Source organism: Phaseolus vulgaris, chromosome 1 (genome assembly GCF_051622355.1).
Source record: "Phaseolus vulgaris cultivar YP4 chromosome 1, ASM5162235v1, whole genome shotgun sequence".
NCBI classification, from domain to species: Eukaryota; Viridiplantae; Streptophyta; class Magnoliopsida; order Fabales; family Fabaceae; genus Phaseolus; species Phaseolus vulgaris.
Genome location: NC_143498.1, coordinates 51,385,381 through 51,399,663, shown reverse-complemented (window position 1 = coordinate 51,399,663; position 14,283 = coordinate 51,385,381). Strand labels below are relative to the sequence as shown.

The 14,283-nt window shown below is 31.5% G+C and overlaps 1 protein-coding gene across 1 annotated transcript; it reads right to left on the bottom strand.

The window, feature by feature from the left end:
* Positions 1 to 9,208: 9,208 nt before the first annotated feature.
* Positions 9,209 to 10,260, bottom strand: LOC137816248 (uncharacterized). Its single transcript, XM_068619324.2, has 2 exons — positions 9,886 to 10,260; positions 9,209 to 9,759 (listed from the first exon to the last, which is right to left on the bottom strand). The coding sequence occupies exon 2, from the start codon at positions 9,721 to 9,723 to the stop codon at positions 9,331 to 9,333; it is 393 nt and encodes a 130-aa protein (XP_068475425.1). The 5' UTR covers positions 9,724 to 9,759; positions 9,886 to 10,260; the 3' UTR covers positions 9,209 to 9,330.
* Positions 10,261 to 14,283: the final 4,023 nt, after the last annotated feature.

Sequence of the window (14,283 nt, the reverse complement as noted above, 5' to 3'; positions counted from 1 at the left end):
AAAATATATATTAAGCATATTTAATAATAATAATAATAATAATAATAGTTATATGCCATTTATTTAAAAAAAACTACTTGAAAAATCAATTCCTGTAGATCTAATTATAGAGAATCTTTTATAAAATAAATTAAAATATAAAAATTATTGGAGTGAACAGGTGAGATTGATTGGAGTGAATTAACAAATCAATTTATAAAATGATATTATACCTACAAATCATCAGGTCACCCAACTAGATTAATCAAAACAATTAGAGAAAACTGAATTTTAAACTATTATAAAATGATTTATAAAATAATATTTTCACTCACTTATATAATATTACAAAAATGTTTTATTAACACTATCTGTCACTAAGAGAGACTTGACACCTGACATTAATTAAAGCAAAACGCAAATGCAAAACTGATTTCGCAAAACTGGTTATCCGTGTGTCTGTTAGTGGTTACCTATGTGATTATGTGATGTTTATAGTCACCCACTCTTCATGGAAAAAAAATCATTTTTTTTAATAAAAATCATATATTACATCGGTTAGATGACTTGACTGATGTAGGTTTCTCCACATATACTGGCACACACAAAACTGATTACATGTATGTCTGTAAGTTCACCTATGTGACGTTTATGGTCACCCACTCTTCATGAAAAAAAATCATTTTTTTTAGTAAAAACCATATATTACATCGGCTTAACCGATATAAAAATCATATATTACATCGGTTAGATGACTTAACCGATGTAGGTTTCTCCACATACACTGACACACAAAATTGATTACCCGTGTGTCTGTAAGTGATTACCTAAGTGACGTTTATGAACCACTCACTCTTTATGAAAAAAAAAATCAATTTTTTTAATATGGGTCATATGTTACATCGGTTAGATAACTTAACCGATGTAATATGAGTCATTTTGAGTAAAAAAAAATATATTACACCGGTTGTTTCTAAGAACCGATGTAATACATTCTTTTATATCCTATTTTGAAGCTCGTGCTCGCGCACAATCTCACTCTATCACGTCGTTAACACGTTAAATGTGTGTCAGAGCGTGGTGTCAATATACTCATAATATTAATTATTAAATATATTATCTTCAACAAAGAAAACTAGCAGTTGTGACGCGACCTTCCAAAGCAAATCCTACAGCCGCAGCGACAACACTCCAAAGCTCAACGGCGAAAGGAAGACGAAGTAGACTGAAAACAGGGACTACAAGCAGCGGAGAACCAAAAATGCAGTAATGGAAGAACCCAAAACACGTGAGCAGAAGCGCGAACGAATAACAGTGAAAGCGAAGCGCGTTTTGATAAAAAAAATCCTATTAGATCGGTTGTTAATAGCAACTATGTAATGTTGGTTGGCAAAAATGTATAATTGGACCATCGCTGTAAAGGACTGTGTGTCAGTGAATACAGTAGGTAGCTGTTATTGTAGGTACTCCATGTTTGGTACCTTCCAAAACCCAATTAATCATATACCACTTATTTCTTAGCACTCAGAAAAGATAAACTGATTTTACAGTTGCCTAATTTCAAGTTATGGTGTAATCAACGTCTTCTGTTTCCTTCCCGCAAAATAAAATTTCTCCACATTCTAATACATTTTACTGTGACTGCATTAGCCATAATAACATCATAGAATAGTTTGCTAACAGAAAGTGAGTTTTGTGTGAATGGCCCTCCTTGATCTGCACAAGTGTGAGGAATGAGACAGAACAGGAAGACCCCATTGAGTGGAGAGAACTATTGCAGGATACATGTTTTCCATCTTCATTCTCTCCACAACCTCACTGTATAGTCTTACAATTCTGACCACTGCTAAGGAAAGCTTCCTACACCGTGACAACCTAAGACCTCGTAATCTTCCATTCACATATTTCACCCAACAACGTCTTCCACCCCTCATCATCTTTTCCCCCGAACTTGACACCTTTTCATAGCCACATCTCCTGCGTTTGCTAGCCAAGTATTGCCAACCCAACTTCAGCATTGTGAACAGAAAAGATGTTATAACGGTATCAGTGTATATGAATGTGTGTGTGCCTAAACCTAAAGCTCCTTCAACTGATGTTGTGGCTTGTACTAGCTACACCTTATATAATACATGAATGTGGCTTCATGCTTCAGCACACTTATTCTTCTATGAGGTTGAAGCAGATAGAGACAATGTTACCTCATTTTAAAACTTTTTAACACATGGCTACAAAACTTTGCCACTTCAGAATCTGAAAGTTGTTCTTCCGCGTTCTCCTTTAAATATATATGCAGCTAGTAATCCAAATTAGTTGGTGGTTGGAGGAATATTTGATGCATGTGCAATGATTGATGTGCCCGTTAAAAATATAAAGCTAAAGCTAATCATTTGCTTAACTGTGGAATGTATGTGGCTGTGATATTTAGCTGCTAAGTATATTTAATCATTTCTTCCTTTCTTTCATGAACTTTTTCCAAAATAAACTCTAATTTGTCCTTTTAAAAATATATCTAGCATGCACTACCAGTTTAGTCCAAGTTTCAAATCTTGTTCTTTGACTAACTTAACCACCTTTTTTCTTCTTAATTATTTCTTTTCCAAAAGTTTAGAAGGGTTAAGCTGTAGCTTCCCACCATTCTGCGAACCTAGCTATTAAACATATTTTTAATACCTAGTCATTGTACCAATTAAAAGCAATATTTTTAGTTAGTATAGAAATTCTTTTATGTGATTTTTACTAGCCTTTCTACTCATATAAGTGAATAGAACATTTTCCACTTGGATGCATTCAAACAATACATTTTTTTTACCTTTCAATTCTACTATTGTAATAATATAAACTGAACACAAGTCTTGCATCGTTGGTTGAAAGAGTTAGTAGGAACATGAGAGAGTTATTCATAAATCATAGCAATAGTCTATAAACCTAAATTGATTACCACCTAACTCGTTGTGAACACGCCAATTGAACTTTGAAAATGGTTCATTTCATTTCCACCAAACCCATGTGTGAGGTAACGGTAGCTAGTAACACATGCTACTCTCTGTATACTTGAAACTGTGTCATAGATTTCTGTGCTATATATATATATATACATGTATATATAAATATATGTGTGTGTGATGGATCTATATCTGCTAGTGAATTTATGACATAGAAAATAATCATTTTCTGCAGATTGAGTCTCGTAGCTGTGGCTAATAATTTCCTTTTGTTATGTGCCACCATTCAACACTTCACAAGTATATTCCCAAAGTTCAATCAATTTTGCCTGATAGTAGTAATGATAAAAGAAAAGGAGATAATAAACGTGGGTATAAGAAAAAGAAAGAAACAGATAAAAATGAGTGAAAATTTGTTGTAAAAGAAATTAAATAAAACAAAAAGATTTTTCACCACAATTTGAATTCAAAAACACTCCCCAGAGTATTATTACAAAGTGGACTTTAAGCCTAACTCAACCCCATAAAACCGGCTCATAGGGTTGAGGTTTGCACCCACTTATATACAATGAAAGGCTCTAATCTCTAGTCGATGTGGGATCTCCAACACACCCCCCTCACGCCGAGACTGCCAACTCGTGCGTGGAATTATATATTTTGGGTGGTCCGATAACGGCCCGATAGCAGATGACACGATAGGCCCAACAAATACTCGCTAGGATAGGCTCGAAAATGGCTCTGTATATTGGAGAGTAAAATACATGGTGTATATATAAGAAAAAGATTAAGACCTAGCTGAAACAGAAAAATGAAAGTTGGGTCAAACAAACAAAGCCCAATAATTTAAAATAGAAAATTAAATATATTAACACCCCCCTCAAGCTGGAGAGTAGATATTTGTCAGGCTCAGCTTGGATTTGAGAGTAGAGAATTGTGCGGAAGCAAGGGGCTTGGTGAATATGTCAGCAACTTGCATTGCAGAAGTAATGGGTAGTAGTTTGAGGAGACCAGAGTTAAGTTTTTCACGAACTAGGTGGCAATCAATTTCGATATGCTTGGTTCGTTCATGAAAAACTTGATTGGAAGCTATTTGAAGGGCAGATTTGTTGTCACAGTAATGGAGTAGGAATAGCATTTATTAAGAAAACAGCATGATTTACAGCAAATTCCCAAAAAATAGGAGGAAGATTTGCTTGAAAAAGTAAAGCCCGGGTTACATTTAGTATGTGTTGATGTTTACGTTCTACAATGCCATTTTGTTGTGGTGTTTCAACACAAGATTTTTTATGTATAATTCCCTTTGAAGCATAAAAATTTGACATAGCAAACTCAACACCATTGTCAGTACGAATCGTTTTGATATTAGTTTTGAAATGATTTTGAACGAAAACAGTGAAGTTAATGATGTGCTGACGCACTTCAGATTTGTTATGCAACAGAATAACCCAAGTATAACGCGAGTAATCATCAACAATAGTCAAGAAATAACGAAAACCTTGCATAGAAATTATGGAACATGGTCCCCAAATATCAAAGTGTACAAGATCAAAAATAGCAGAGGTAACAGTATTACTTAAAGTGAAAGGAAGTTTTCTCTGTTTTGCACGACTACAAGTGTCACATACATGATGAGTATCAACAGCAATAAAAGAGTATTGTTTACTTAAGACATGTAATGTTTCATGTGAAGGGTGTCCTAGTCTATAATGCCATAGTGTTTTGTCTGTGATATTACAATTAATAAAAGGAGCAAAACAATGCGGTTTAGATTGACTAGAAGCAGGCAAGGTAGTGACAAGATACAAGCCAGCAGTGGCTTTAACTGTACCAATCCTCTCTTAAGTGAGATTGTCTTGTATAATGCAGTGGGTTGAAGTGAAAGTTAAAGTGCATTTAAGTTGGTGTGTGAGTTTAGAAACAGATATTAAGTTTAATTGAAAATGAGGCACGTATAACACATCAGACAAATAAAACTGATCAGAAAAACGTACTAAACCAGAATATGTGGCATAAACAGTTTGGCCATTTGGAAGACTAATTAAGACAGGTTTAATTTTAGTATAAGTAGTAAATACGTTCAAATTGTGACAAACATGATCAGTGGCACCAGAATCAATAATCCAAGATTCTTTTATAGAAGATAGTGAAGAGAGAAACTTACCTGTTGAAGAATGCTCAGTATTGGGCATTTCATCCATAGAGATGCTGCCGACTTGATTAATTTGAGTGTGAGAGGCAGGATCCTCAAGGTTTTGCTGACGCAAAATGTTAGTAAGGAATTGGCACTGTTGTGATGTAAGTTGAATCCCCTTTACATCCTGTTCTTTAGGAAAAAGCTCAGAAAAAGTGTCAGTAGTAATCATATTATTGGCTTGGGATGTCCAATTGGTGAATTTGTAGCTAGGAGGGAACCCATGCTTTTTATAACAGGTGTCAACAGTGTGGCCAAGACGATTACAAAAAGTGCAGACTTTTCTAGTAAAAGAAAACTTTGAGGTTTTAACATTACCAGGAAAACCCACTTTGTGAAAACAAACAGCCTCAGTATGACCATATTTACCACAAAAATTGCATGTAATAGTATGACTACTATTAAGACTATGAAGACTAGGGTTTTCATTAAACATTGCCTAAAAGATTTTTAAAACCAATCAAGATTTTGAAAGAGAACAGAAAAAAAAAAACCAAGAACAGCAAAGAGGGAAATAAAAATCAGAGAGAAGCGCAGCAGAACTCTTCATTCGAAGAGCTCTGATACCATATTACAAAGTGGACTTTAAGCCTAACTCAACCCCATAAAACCGGCTCATAGGGTTGAGGTTTGCACCCACTTATATACAATGAAAGACTCTAATCTCTAGTCGATGTGGGATCTCCAACACACCCCCCTCACGCCGAGACTGCCAACTCGTGCGTGGGATTATATATTTTGGGTGGTCCGATAACGGCCCGATAACGGGTGACACGATAGGCCTAACAAATACTCGCTAGGATAGGCTCGAAAATGGCTCTGATACCATACGACAGTAAATGAAGATGAATATTCATTGTCTGATGCGATGCTTTAATGTAGCGTACGTAATCGCACGTAATCGTAATGAAGAAAGAGAGGTTTTGATGAACCCTAATTGTAGAGAGAAAAATAAATATAAAAGAAATTGGAGAGTAAAATACATGGTGTATATATAAGAAAAAGATTAAGACCTAGCTGAAACAGAAAAAGGAAAGTTGGGTCAAACAAACAAAGCCCAATAATTTAAAATAGAAAATTAAATATATTAACAAGTATAGCTGTGCAAACGAAATTTAGCTAATAAAATTTGATTAAGTTGATTGAACAGGATATAGGTGTATTATTGTAAATTATATATGCATTTCATTCTTACAAATAAATAAGTGTCGTGTTCTAAGTATAACTTAAAACTAATAACATTCTTACAAATATGCATTTCATTTTTTTCATCTCTTTTACTTTTTGTATTCTTATATTTATCAATCTACTTTCAGTTTCTATAATATTTCAACATGTATTTTGGCTGAAAAAATATATAAATAAATAATTTTAATTATTAGTCTGATATATTTGATTTCATAGTTTTTCACCATGTTGATTTATTTTCTTCAGAGCAAGACAACTTAATAGTTTTATAAAATTTTAAATTTAAATATTTAGAGTATTATCTTCAATGTTTGAGTATAGGTCATTTGATGTTTTAATATTAATATCGCAATTAGTTGGAAGTAACTTATTTTGGATTAATTATTACAAGAAATTACAAATTAAGTTTACCAAATTTTTAAACAAATTACATGGGTGTGACAATTAGAAGAAATAAAAACACATGGGTCAAAGCCCAACTTGTTTGCAAATTTCGGCCTAACAAAAAGCAAACTAATGGAGAATTTCTTTTTCCCTACCATTTTGATAATTTTGATGCAATATTATCAGGAACTATTTTGTTCTCATTTTCCTTTTGCATTGGAGACTTATGACCATCCAAGTGGCATTAGATGTGTAATTTTGTTGATACCTTTATTTGATTTCAATTTTGTCTTATTATGTGCATCTTTTTTTTTTCTATAAATACAATAAGTCCCTCACTTTGTCTCATGTAGGATTTTTGGTAAGATAGGCTATTAACTTCTAATTGAGGCAATTCTAGTCTACTTTATTTTTCCTATCTCTATTCTAATGCAATTGTTTCTTAAGTTTTTGTATTAAATTCAATTTTATTCAATCTCATTAAGAAAAATAAATATGTTTAAGCATTCCTACTCCGAATATATACTAGTTAAAATTTCATAGAAGTAAGAGAAGTTTACTTCAAACTCTAATTATCTACTTAGTAAATTTAGTTTGAAAATTTTGAAACCGTCTTATTTTAGCTGTGTTGTTATGACACTTATTTGAAAATTTTGGTTTCATTGAAATATTAGGATTAAGTTAAAGAGCAATTGAAATAAAATTTTGTAAGAGAATTATAAATAAAACTGATCTTAAAGTTTAGTAAAAAAAATTTGATGAGAAAGACCTAATCTGATTAAAAAGTCTAAAGTCAAATGAGTTTTCATTTTTTTTTAATTTTCTATCAAAAGTTATAAGTTTTTTATGTTTTTTTTACCAAAGGACTCTGATGTTAAATATACACTAAAAGAAGTTAGAAAAAAATTATTTCAAAAATCAATATGTAGTTATTTTTAATGATTTTTACAAAATAGGATAAATAGTAAGAAAAAAAAAATACACCAAAAAATACAACAAATTTAGGATTAAAAAAGTGAATGCAGAAAATACAATGTGAATAAAAAAATCAAAATGGTAAATAATAAATGATGTGCTTTGATAAAAAAAAAACTTAAATACAATAGAAGAAAATCGTACACCAATACAAAATATCCATAAACATCGATTTAAACCCTAAAAACTCTCTAAAACATCCACTCACAGCATACATGCAGTTGTAAAAAAAATGAGAATGAAAAAAAAAAATCATATCGAAATCACAATAAAAATTGAGAACTCTAATTTAAATAATTTTATATTACGAGTGTTATCCAATATAACACTGGATATGTACGCTGAATAAGTCTACAATAAACAAGTTTTAATTATTTATAAAAGTTAAATTTATTATTATTTTTCTTTATCGGTTATAAAATATGTAACATTTTACGCTAGTATATATATTAAAAAGTACAAATACTCTTAATATATAATTATAATATTATAAAAAAATTATAATTTTTGACACAATTTTTGTAACTTTATTACAAATTCTTTTATTTTAATAATTAATTTTTTATCGTATAAAAAGAATACTCTTAACGTGTGTTTTCAGTAGTATTTATTTGCAATTGTTTGCACGCTATTTAACGAGGCTTTGTGGATCAGATAAGAACAGATTCAACTACAGTCCCACAAATAAATTGCATGTGTTCCTTGCTTCACATCTATGTTACCAATGCAAATGCGTTGACATTTCTCAACATTAATTTAAACAATAAAACCAAACTTATAACAAAATACTAGTAATAATTTTGGATCAATCCAAAAAAGAGAAAATGAACAATATGTTGCCCAAATTACAAGTTAGCACACAATTCTTTGCTTATGCAATTCGCTTCACCAGATTTAAAAATAGGTCTATCTAATGATTTTTCTTCCTCCTAGAAGTTGGTGATGTTATTTATCAGGCTGTTGAAAATTTATTTGCCTGTGACCAAAAACTTTAGTTGCTGATGTAGTTTTAAACTTTATATACGGACAGTAAGTAAATAATTGTTGTGTAATAAAATCAGGTTGTTGTGTATTTATTTGCTTACGACGAAAAGCTTCATTTGCTGATGTACCTTTTAATTATGGACGGTGAGTAAATAGGACCATAAATAATTGGAACATAGTTTTTGGTGAGTGTTTGCAGTGCCTCGATTTTACCTTAGCATTTTATTTTTGTTATATTCAATAACTCATAAACACAACAGTAACTGTAGCAACCGCCAAACACAGAGTTGCCCGTGAGTGTTGAATTCCTGATCAAACAGAAGAAGAAGCCCCTAATGATAACCCATGAAAAAGGAAAAGTATCCACATATTGCTGCTGTGTTCTCACGGTTTAATGGAAAAATATGAAGCCACAAAGTTAACAAATCATGCAACAGAACCTATGATTCCCACTTCAAGTTACTTCATATGTATATAACAAACAAAAAGATATGAACAACAAAAGGAAGAAAACAGACAGAAATACGTTTTGAGACCAACAAGTAAAGGAGAACAAACAATATGTGCAATATATGTCTATTTCTTTGTTCCAATAAAAGACTACATAGTAACTGATGAATCATGAAATAAAAAACATTTTTTTCTGCTTTTCTGCTGAGTTGTGATGGTGGATGAGTAATGGTACTACCAGAAACAAGAGGAAGAGTCGATTTTGCGGTTGTGGGCATTGAGAAGGCGTGAAAACCTTCTCCTGCGGTAATAGAAGCCGCATTTGATTCTGATCCTTGAAAACACCAACCTCCTAAGTTTCTTAGCAGATCGCAGCCTTAGCCACAGAACCTTCTTGACACGAACCAACGATCCTTTCACTCTCTCTTTCAGACTCTTCTTTCGACAAAACTGATAGCTTCTCAAGAACAGTTGCCTCTTCTCCATCATAGTGTAGCTGTGCTCGGCGTCAGGGTAGTAATGCCCGAAAGACTCACTCCGAAATAACGGGTTCAGACTAACCCTACCCATCATCACATTCTCAACATTCTCACTACCTTTCCTCTGATTCTTACGAATGAGTATCATGGTGCCACCCAAAAGCTGAAACAGAAAAGACAACAGCTAGAACAAAACAATTCTAAAATTTAGCGCCATTAAATAGCAGTGAGAATAAAATGGTTTGGTTTCGCAGTGACAAAAGATAGAGAAGAATGGAAAAGGGGTATGAACTGTAGAGATTCCACGCACCTTGTTGTTGCTTGCAACGCGAGCCAAGCTGTGCGCCGCCGCAATAGCTAAAGCTAAAGACAGCTCCTTTTTTCTATACTCTGCGATTATTGGTGGTTTCTTTGTACAACTCTTTCTTCTCCGAAAAGCGTAACCACTTTAACACGTGGATCCTTCTATAGGTTCTTGTTTTTTTAATGAACGGTCACGTGTCTTCTGGGCTTTCACCACTTTTTTATTACTTTTTTTTCTCATTGCATAAACACTGCCATTGCATAAACATAGTTATGCTTAATGGTGAGGGGGGGTCTCTTGACGTGTAACAGTAAATGCAAGGAAGAACACAAATCTTTGCACACAAGTGACAACAACGGTGCACAGTATCTACCGGAATTGGAATGAATAAATGATAAAATTTGGTTTTGGTTGGGTTTATGAATTGAAAATATGAGGAATTCATGCAGCATAAGCAATTGTTACAGTTGTTCAAAGAATTAGATAAATTAAGAATTGAATGTGCACGATAGCAGTGTTTGTGGTTGTTGAAAGAGTTAGATAAGAAAGTTTTAGTTCAGTTCTCTTGGTTTCTTACCAATCAACATAAGGTGCAACTACCATTTTAATTCGGCATCTTTCTACATTATCTGCAACTTTAAGCATTCTGCATCTTATTCCAAATACTAGAAAACATCATTTTCTCTGTTGATTCAGTGCTTTGAACATATGATTTTCACTTTTGACTAAATTCAAATAAGAACAGATTAAGTCTTTCTTCAAGATATCCTCTATCATACTTGTTAGATATATACTATATAGAATCACAATCACAGAAGCCTTTAAAGTCTTCCCAATGAGTTATGGATATCAACCACACGCTTAATTGTGACCACAGATTCAAACGTTTTGTTACTATCAACAACAACCATAATCACCACCACGGTCAAACCCAAATGAATGGAAATATCTAAAATTCCTCAATGCTGAAAATAAGTGGTGATATTTTTCGGGATCTTATAATAGTATCATAGAGTATTACATATATAAGAATACTATACATATTACTGATTTTTTTTTTAATTTTTTAAATAAAGTTCTAAATAAAATTATTGGTGAGAAAATATTAATGACAAAAAAATACTTAAAATTTAATTTTATAATTATATGTTTTTATTAAGATTTATGAAATTAAAGTTGATTTTTAAAAATTGTTTTATTCCTTATTTGCCTTTTAGAAATTTTTATTATATTTTATGATGTAATTTTATTTTATACTTTAAAATTAAATTTGTGTTATACTTTATATTTTAAATAATTTAGATGCTTTGTATATGTTTAGAAGTATGTACTCCAGGACTTAAGTGCCATTTAACATGCTGTGATAAATTGTGAAAATACTAGGAATAGCCTGAAAGTTTTAAGGGAAGAAAAAATGTGTAACCAATGTACATTCCATTGATGTTCTCCAGGTCTAATTAAAAGAGCTTTGGCTGTTCCAAAACCTTATTCTCCATGGTCACATTATATTTTGTGCTTTCTATCCCAATTTGTGGTGGTTAGATTATGCAATTCAAATATTATAAACGATGCTAGTTATTGATTTGGTGCCTATTTTTATGGGGATTTCTTGAACTAGATTGCACTTTGGAATAGTTATTGAAGGAGCAAAGAAAATATTAGAAGAATACAAAAGCATTAGCAACATCTGTTGTCATGATAAACAATGGCAAGCTGGAGAATGACTCTAACAGCTGACTTTTTATTTTGGATATATGTTCTTCCATGGTAGAATAAAAGCATGTCACAACATCAGGAACTAATAAGCCAACAATATATGAGCCCTTTTACATTTAAATTAATGATTTGATTAGGTCTTGGAGATCTCATATTAAGACATCTCATGAGTGATTCTTACTGTTTCCATGTTCTTCAATTTCCTTGTGATTAGACTCCAAAAGTACACATAACAAGTCATTCTCAGTAGTTTCATCCTCCTTTATGCATTGTTTGGATCCGCTGATCGACTTTTAGAGCGGATGTGCGAGCGGATGATTCGAACGTTTGGATCAACTGATTTGTAGGAGAGTGTGCTGACGGATGAGGGAATGAGTCTTTTTTTTCTTTCTTCCCTCATATGCGAGGATTAGCACTGATGAGAGGGTGCATACATGTATACCCATTCAAAGTTACTGTAATACCCTTATTTCTTCAAGTGTGTGTGCATGTGGAAGGTTCTTAGATTTGTTGAAGGCTATGAGGTTGAGAAAGAGGAAGAAGAAAGCATAGAAAAAGCACTGTAGGTGAGTGAAATAAATATCACTGAAGGGAGAATCAATTTTCAAAGCTGTTATAAGGAAGGGAGAATCAATTCTCATAGTTGTTATAAGGAAGGGAGAATCGATTCTCAGATCTGGAAGGGAGAATCGATTCTCATAGCTGTTATAAGGAATAGAGAATCGATTCTCATAGGTGTTATAAGGAAGGAAGAATCGATTCTGTTGTGTGTAATTGTTGATTTGCAAAATCGATTCTCATGTAAGTTATTGTGAAGGCAGAATCGATTCTTCAATTGTGGTGGAATCAATTTTCATCACTCTATGTAGAAGGAGAATTCATTCTTAATTAATAATAATAAATTTTAACTATTAATAATAAATTTTAATCTTATTATATATACACAATATATTCATTATATTATATAATAAAAATAAAATAATTTTAAAAAATATTAAAAGAATATAACTAAAATGATTAAACATTACATAATAATAAAATAAAATTATAATAAAAAACATTATATATAATAAAAAATGTATACAATAATTATTATTATTTTCATGAATTATTATAAAATTATTACTATTATTTAAATTTAATGCAAAATTATTTTATATTTTATCTTTAAAAATTATGAATATTTCAATAATTTATTTCTATGTAACAATTTTCAATTTTTACATATATTCATTATTTTCCATCTAAAAATTATTACAATTATGAATATTATCATTTTATTTTTTAACTGAATATGAAATCTTAAAAAATACCTCATATTTTATTATTTAAATATTTTAAAACACAAGGGTAAATTTGTAAATTCACATTTTACACCTTTAAAAAATATATATAATTCTTTCCCAACTATCACATCACTCACAAATTTCAATAGACCATCCTCACAAATCCACTATAACATCCTTCAATCTAAACAACCTCACATATCCTCACACATCCTCTCAAATCTTCCCACATCCACTCCCTCAAATCCCCACAAATCCCTCCTTAATCCAAACACACCCTTAGTGCTTTCTCTGTTGTTAATCACATCTGCAAGTGAACCTTTTATTTCTCTATATCAACTTCCTTCATCCTCCTATGCGTAGCAGTAGGTACAAATCTGCAAATAAGCAGAATGAGCCTCTCTCTTTCCAATATCAGTTAGCCTTCTATTATTTGATTGGTCAACATAAAGCATAGTTTGGTTGTCATCAGAGAAAAAAATTCTACTGCATATTGCAATTGAGACGTTGCATGTAATCTTCCTAGCACAGCAATTGATAAATGAATAGATATTGAATACAATGCATAGATTCTTATTGAGAAAGGTTGCTTGCTGATACTTTTATTTCAAATCATAAATATCTGGTGGTCAACGATTCCTGCGTAAATATACGGTAAGGTTAATACATTAACTTTCAATCACTGATTGTTATAAATAATAAGCTTTGTTGACCAATAACGATATTGAAACTCGTATAATTACCCAATTTTGAGTAGTTGACAGAGTGTAAAACCTGTTAATGCATGAAAAATTAAATTCATCTAACCTTCATTTTTTTCTAAATTGAATGCAGGATTAACTATTCTTCTGTGTCTGTTCCATTTTTCTCCCTCATAGTTTAGAAGACCAGTTGCTAGCAATTTGACTAGCGGATTCATATCAGGCTTTGGGAAATCATAGATCTTGTTAAATACATCTTTGATTAACTCAGGCTCTGTGATTATCACCCTTGGTTTTACTTGTTAACATGTGATTTACTTGGGTCACATGAACATTAACAATGTCATAGTGATGTTAGAGTAATATCATCTCTTTTTATATATAGAAATATTTGTTAATTTGTCTCTATTTATTTTCTAAATAAAATAACTTACTAAATTATAATTACAGATTTCTTAAAATATAAAAATAATTGAATTGTTCTAAGAAATAAGTAGATATAAATTAGAAATTTCATATATATGAGAAATAAAATAAATTTTCTCTCTATTTTTTCTTTTTAAAATCTAGTTATTTTAATTAGTAAATAATTTTAATCATTTAGAAAATGAAGGGCGAATGCGTTAAATAATTCTACAATGACGGAGTTATTTTTTTTATCAAACTTCTTTTCTTAATTTAAATGTTTTAATTAATAACTC

Coding starts and splice junctions, on each gene's coding strand:
- LOC137816248 (XM_068619324.2), bottom strand. CDS start 9,723: ATGATACTCATTCGTAAGAATCAGAGGAAAGGTAGTGAGAATGTTGAG.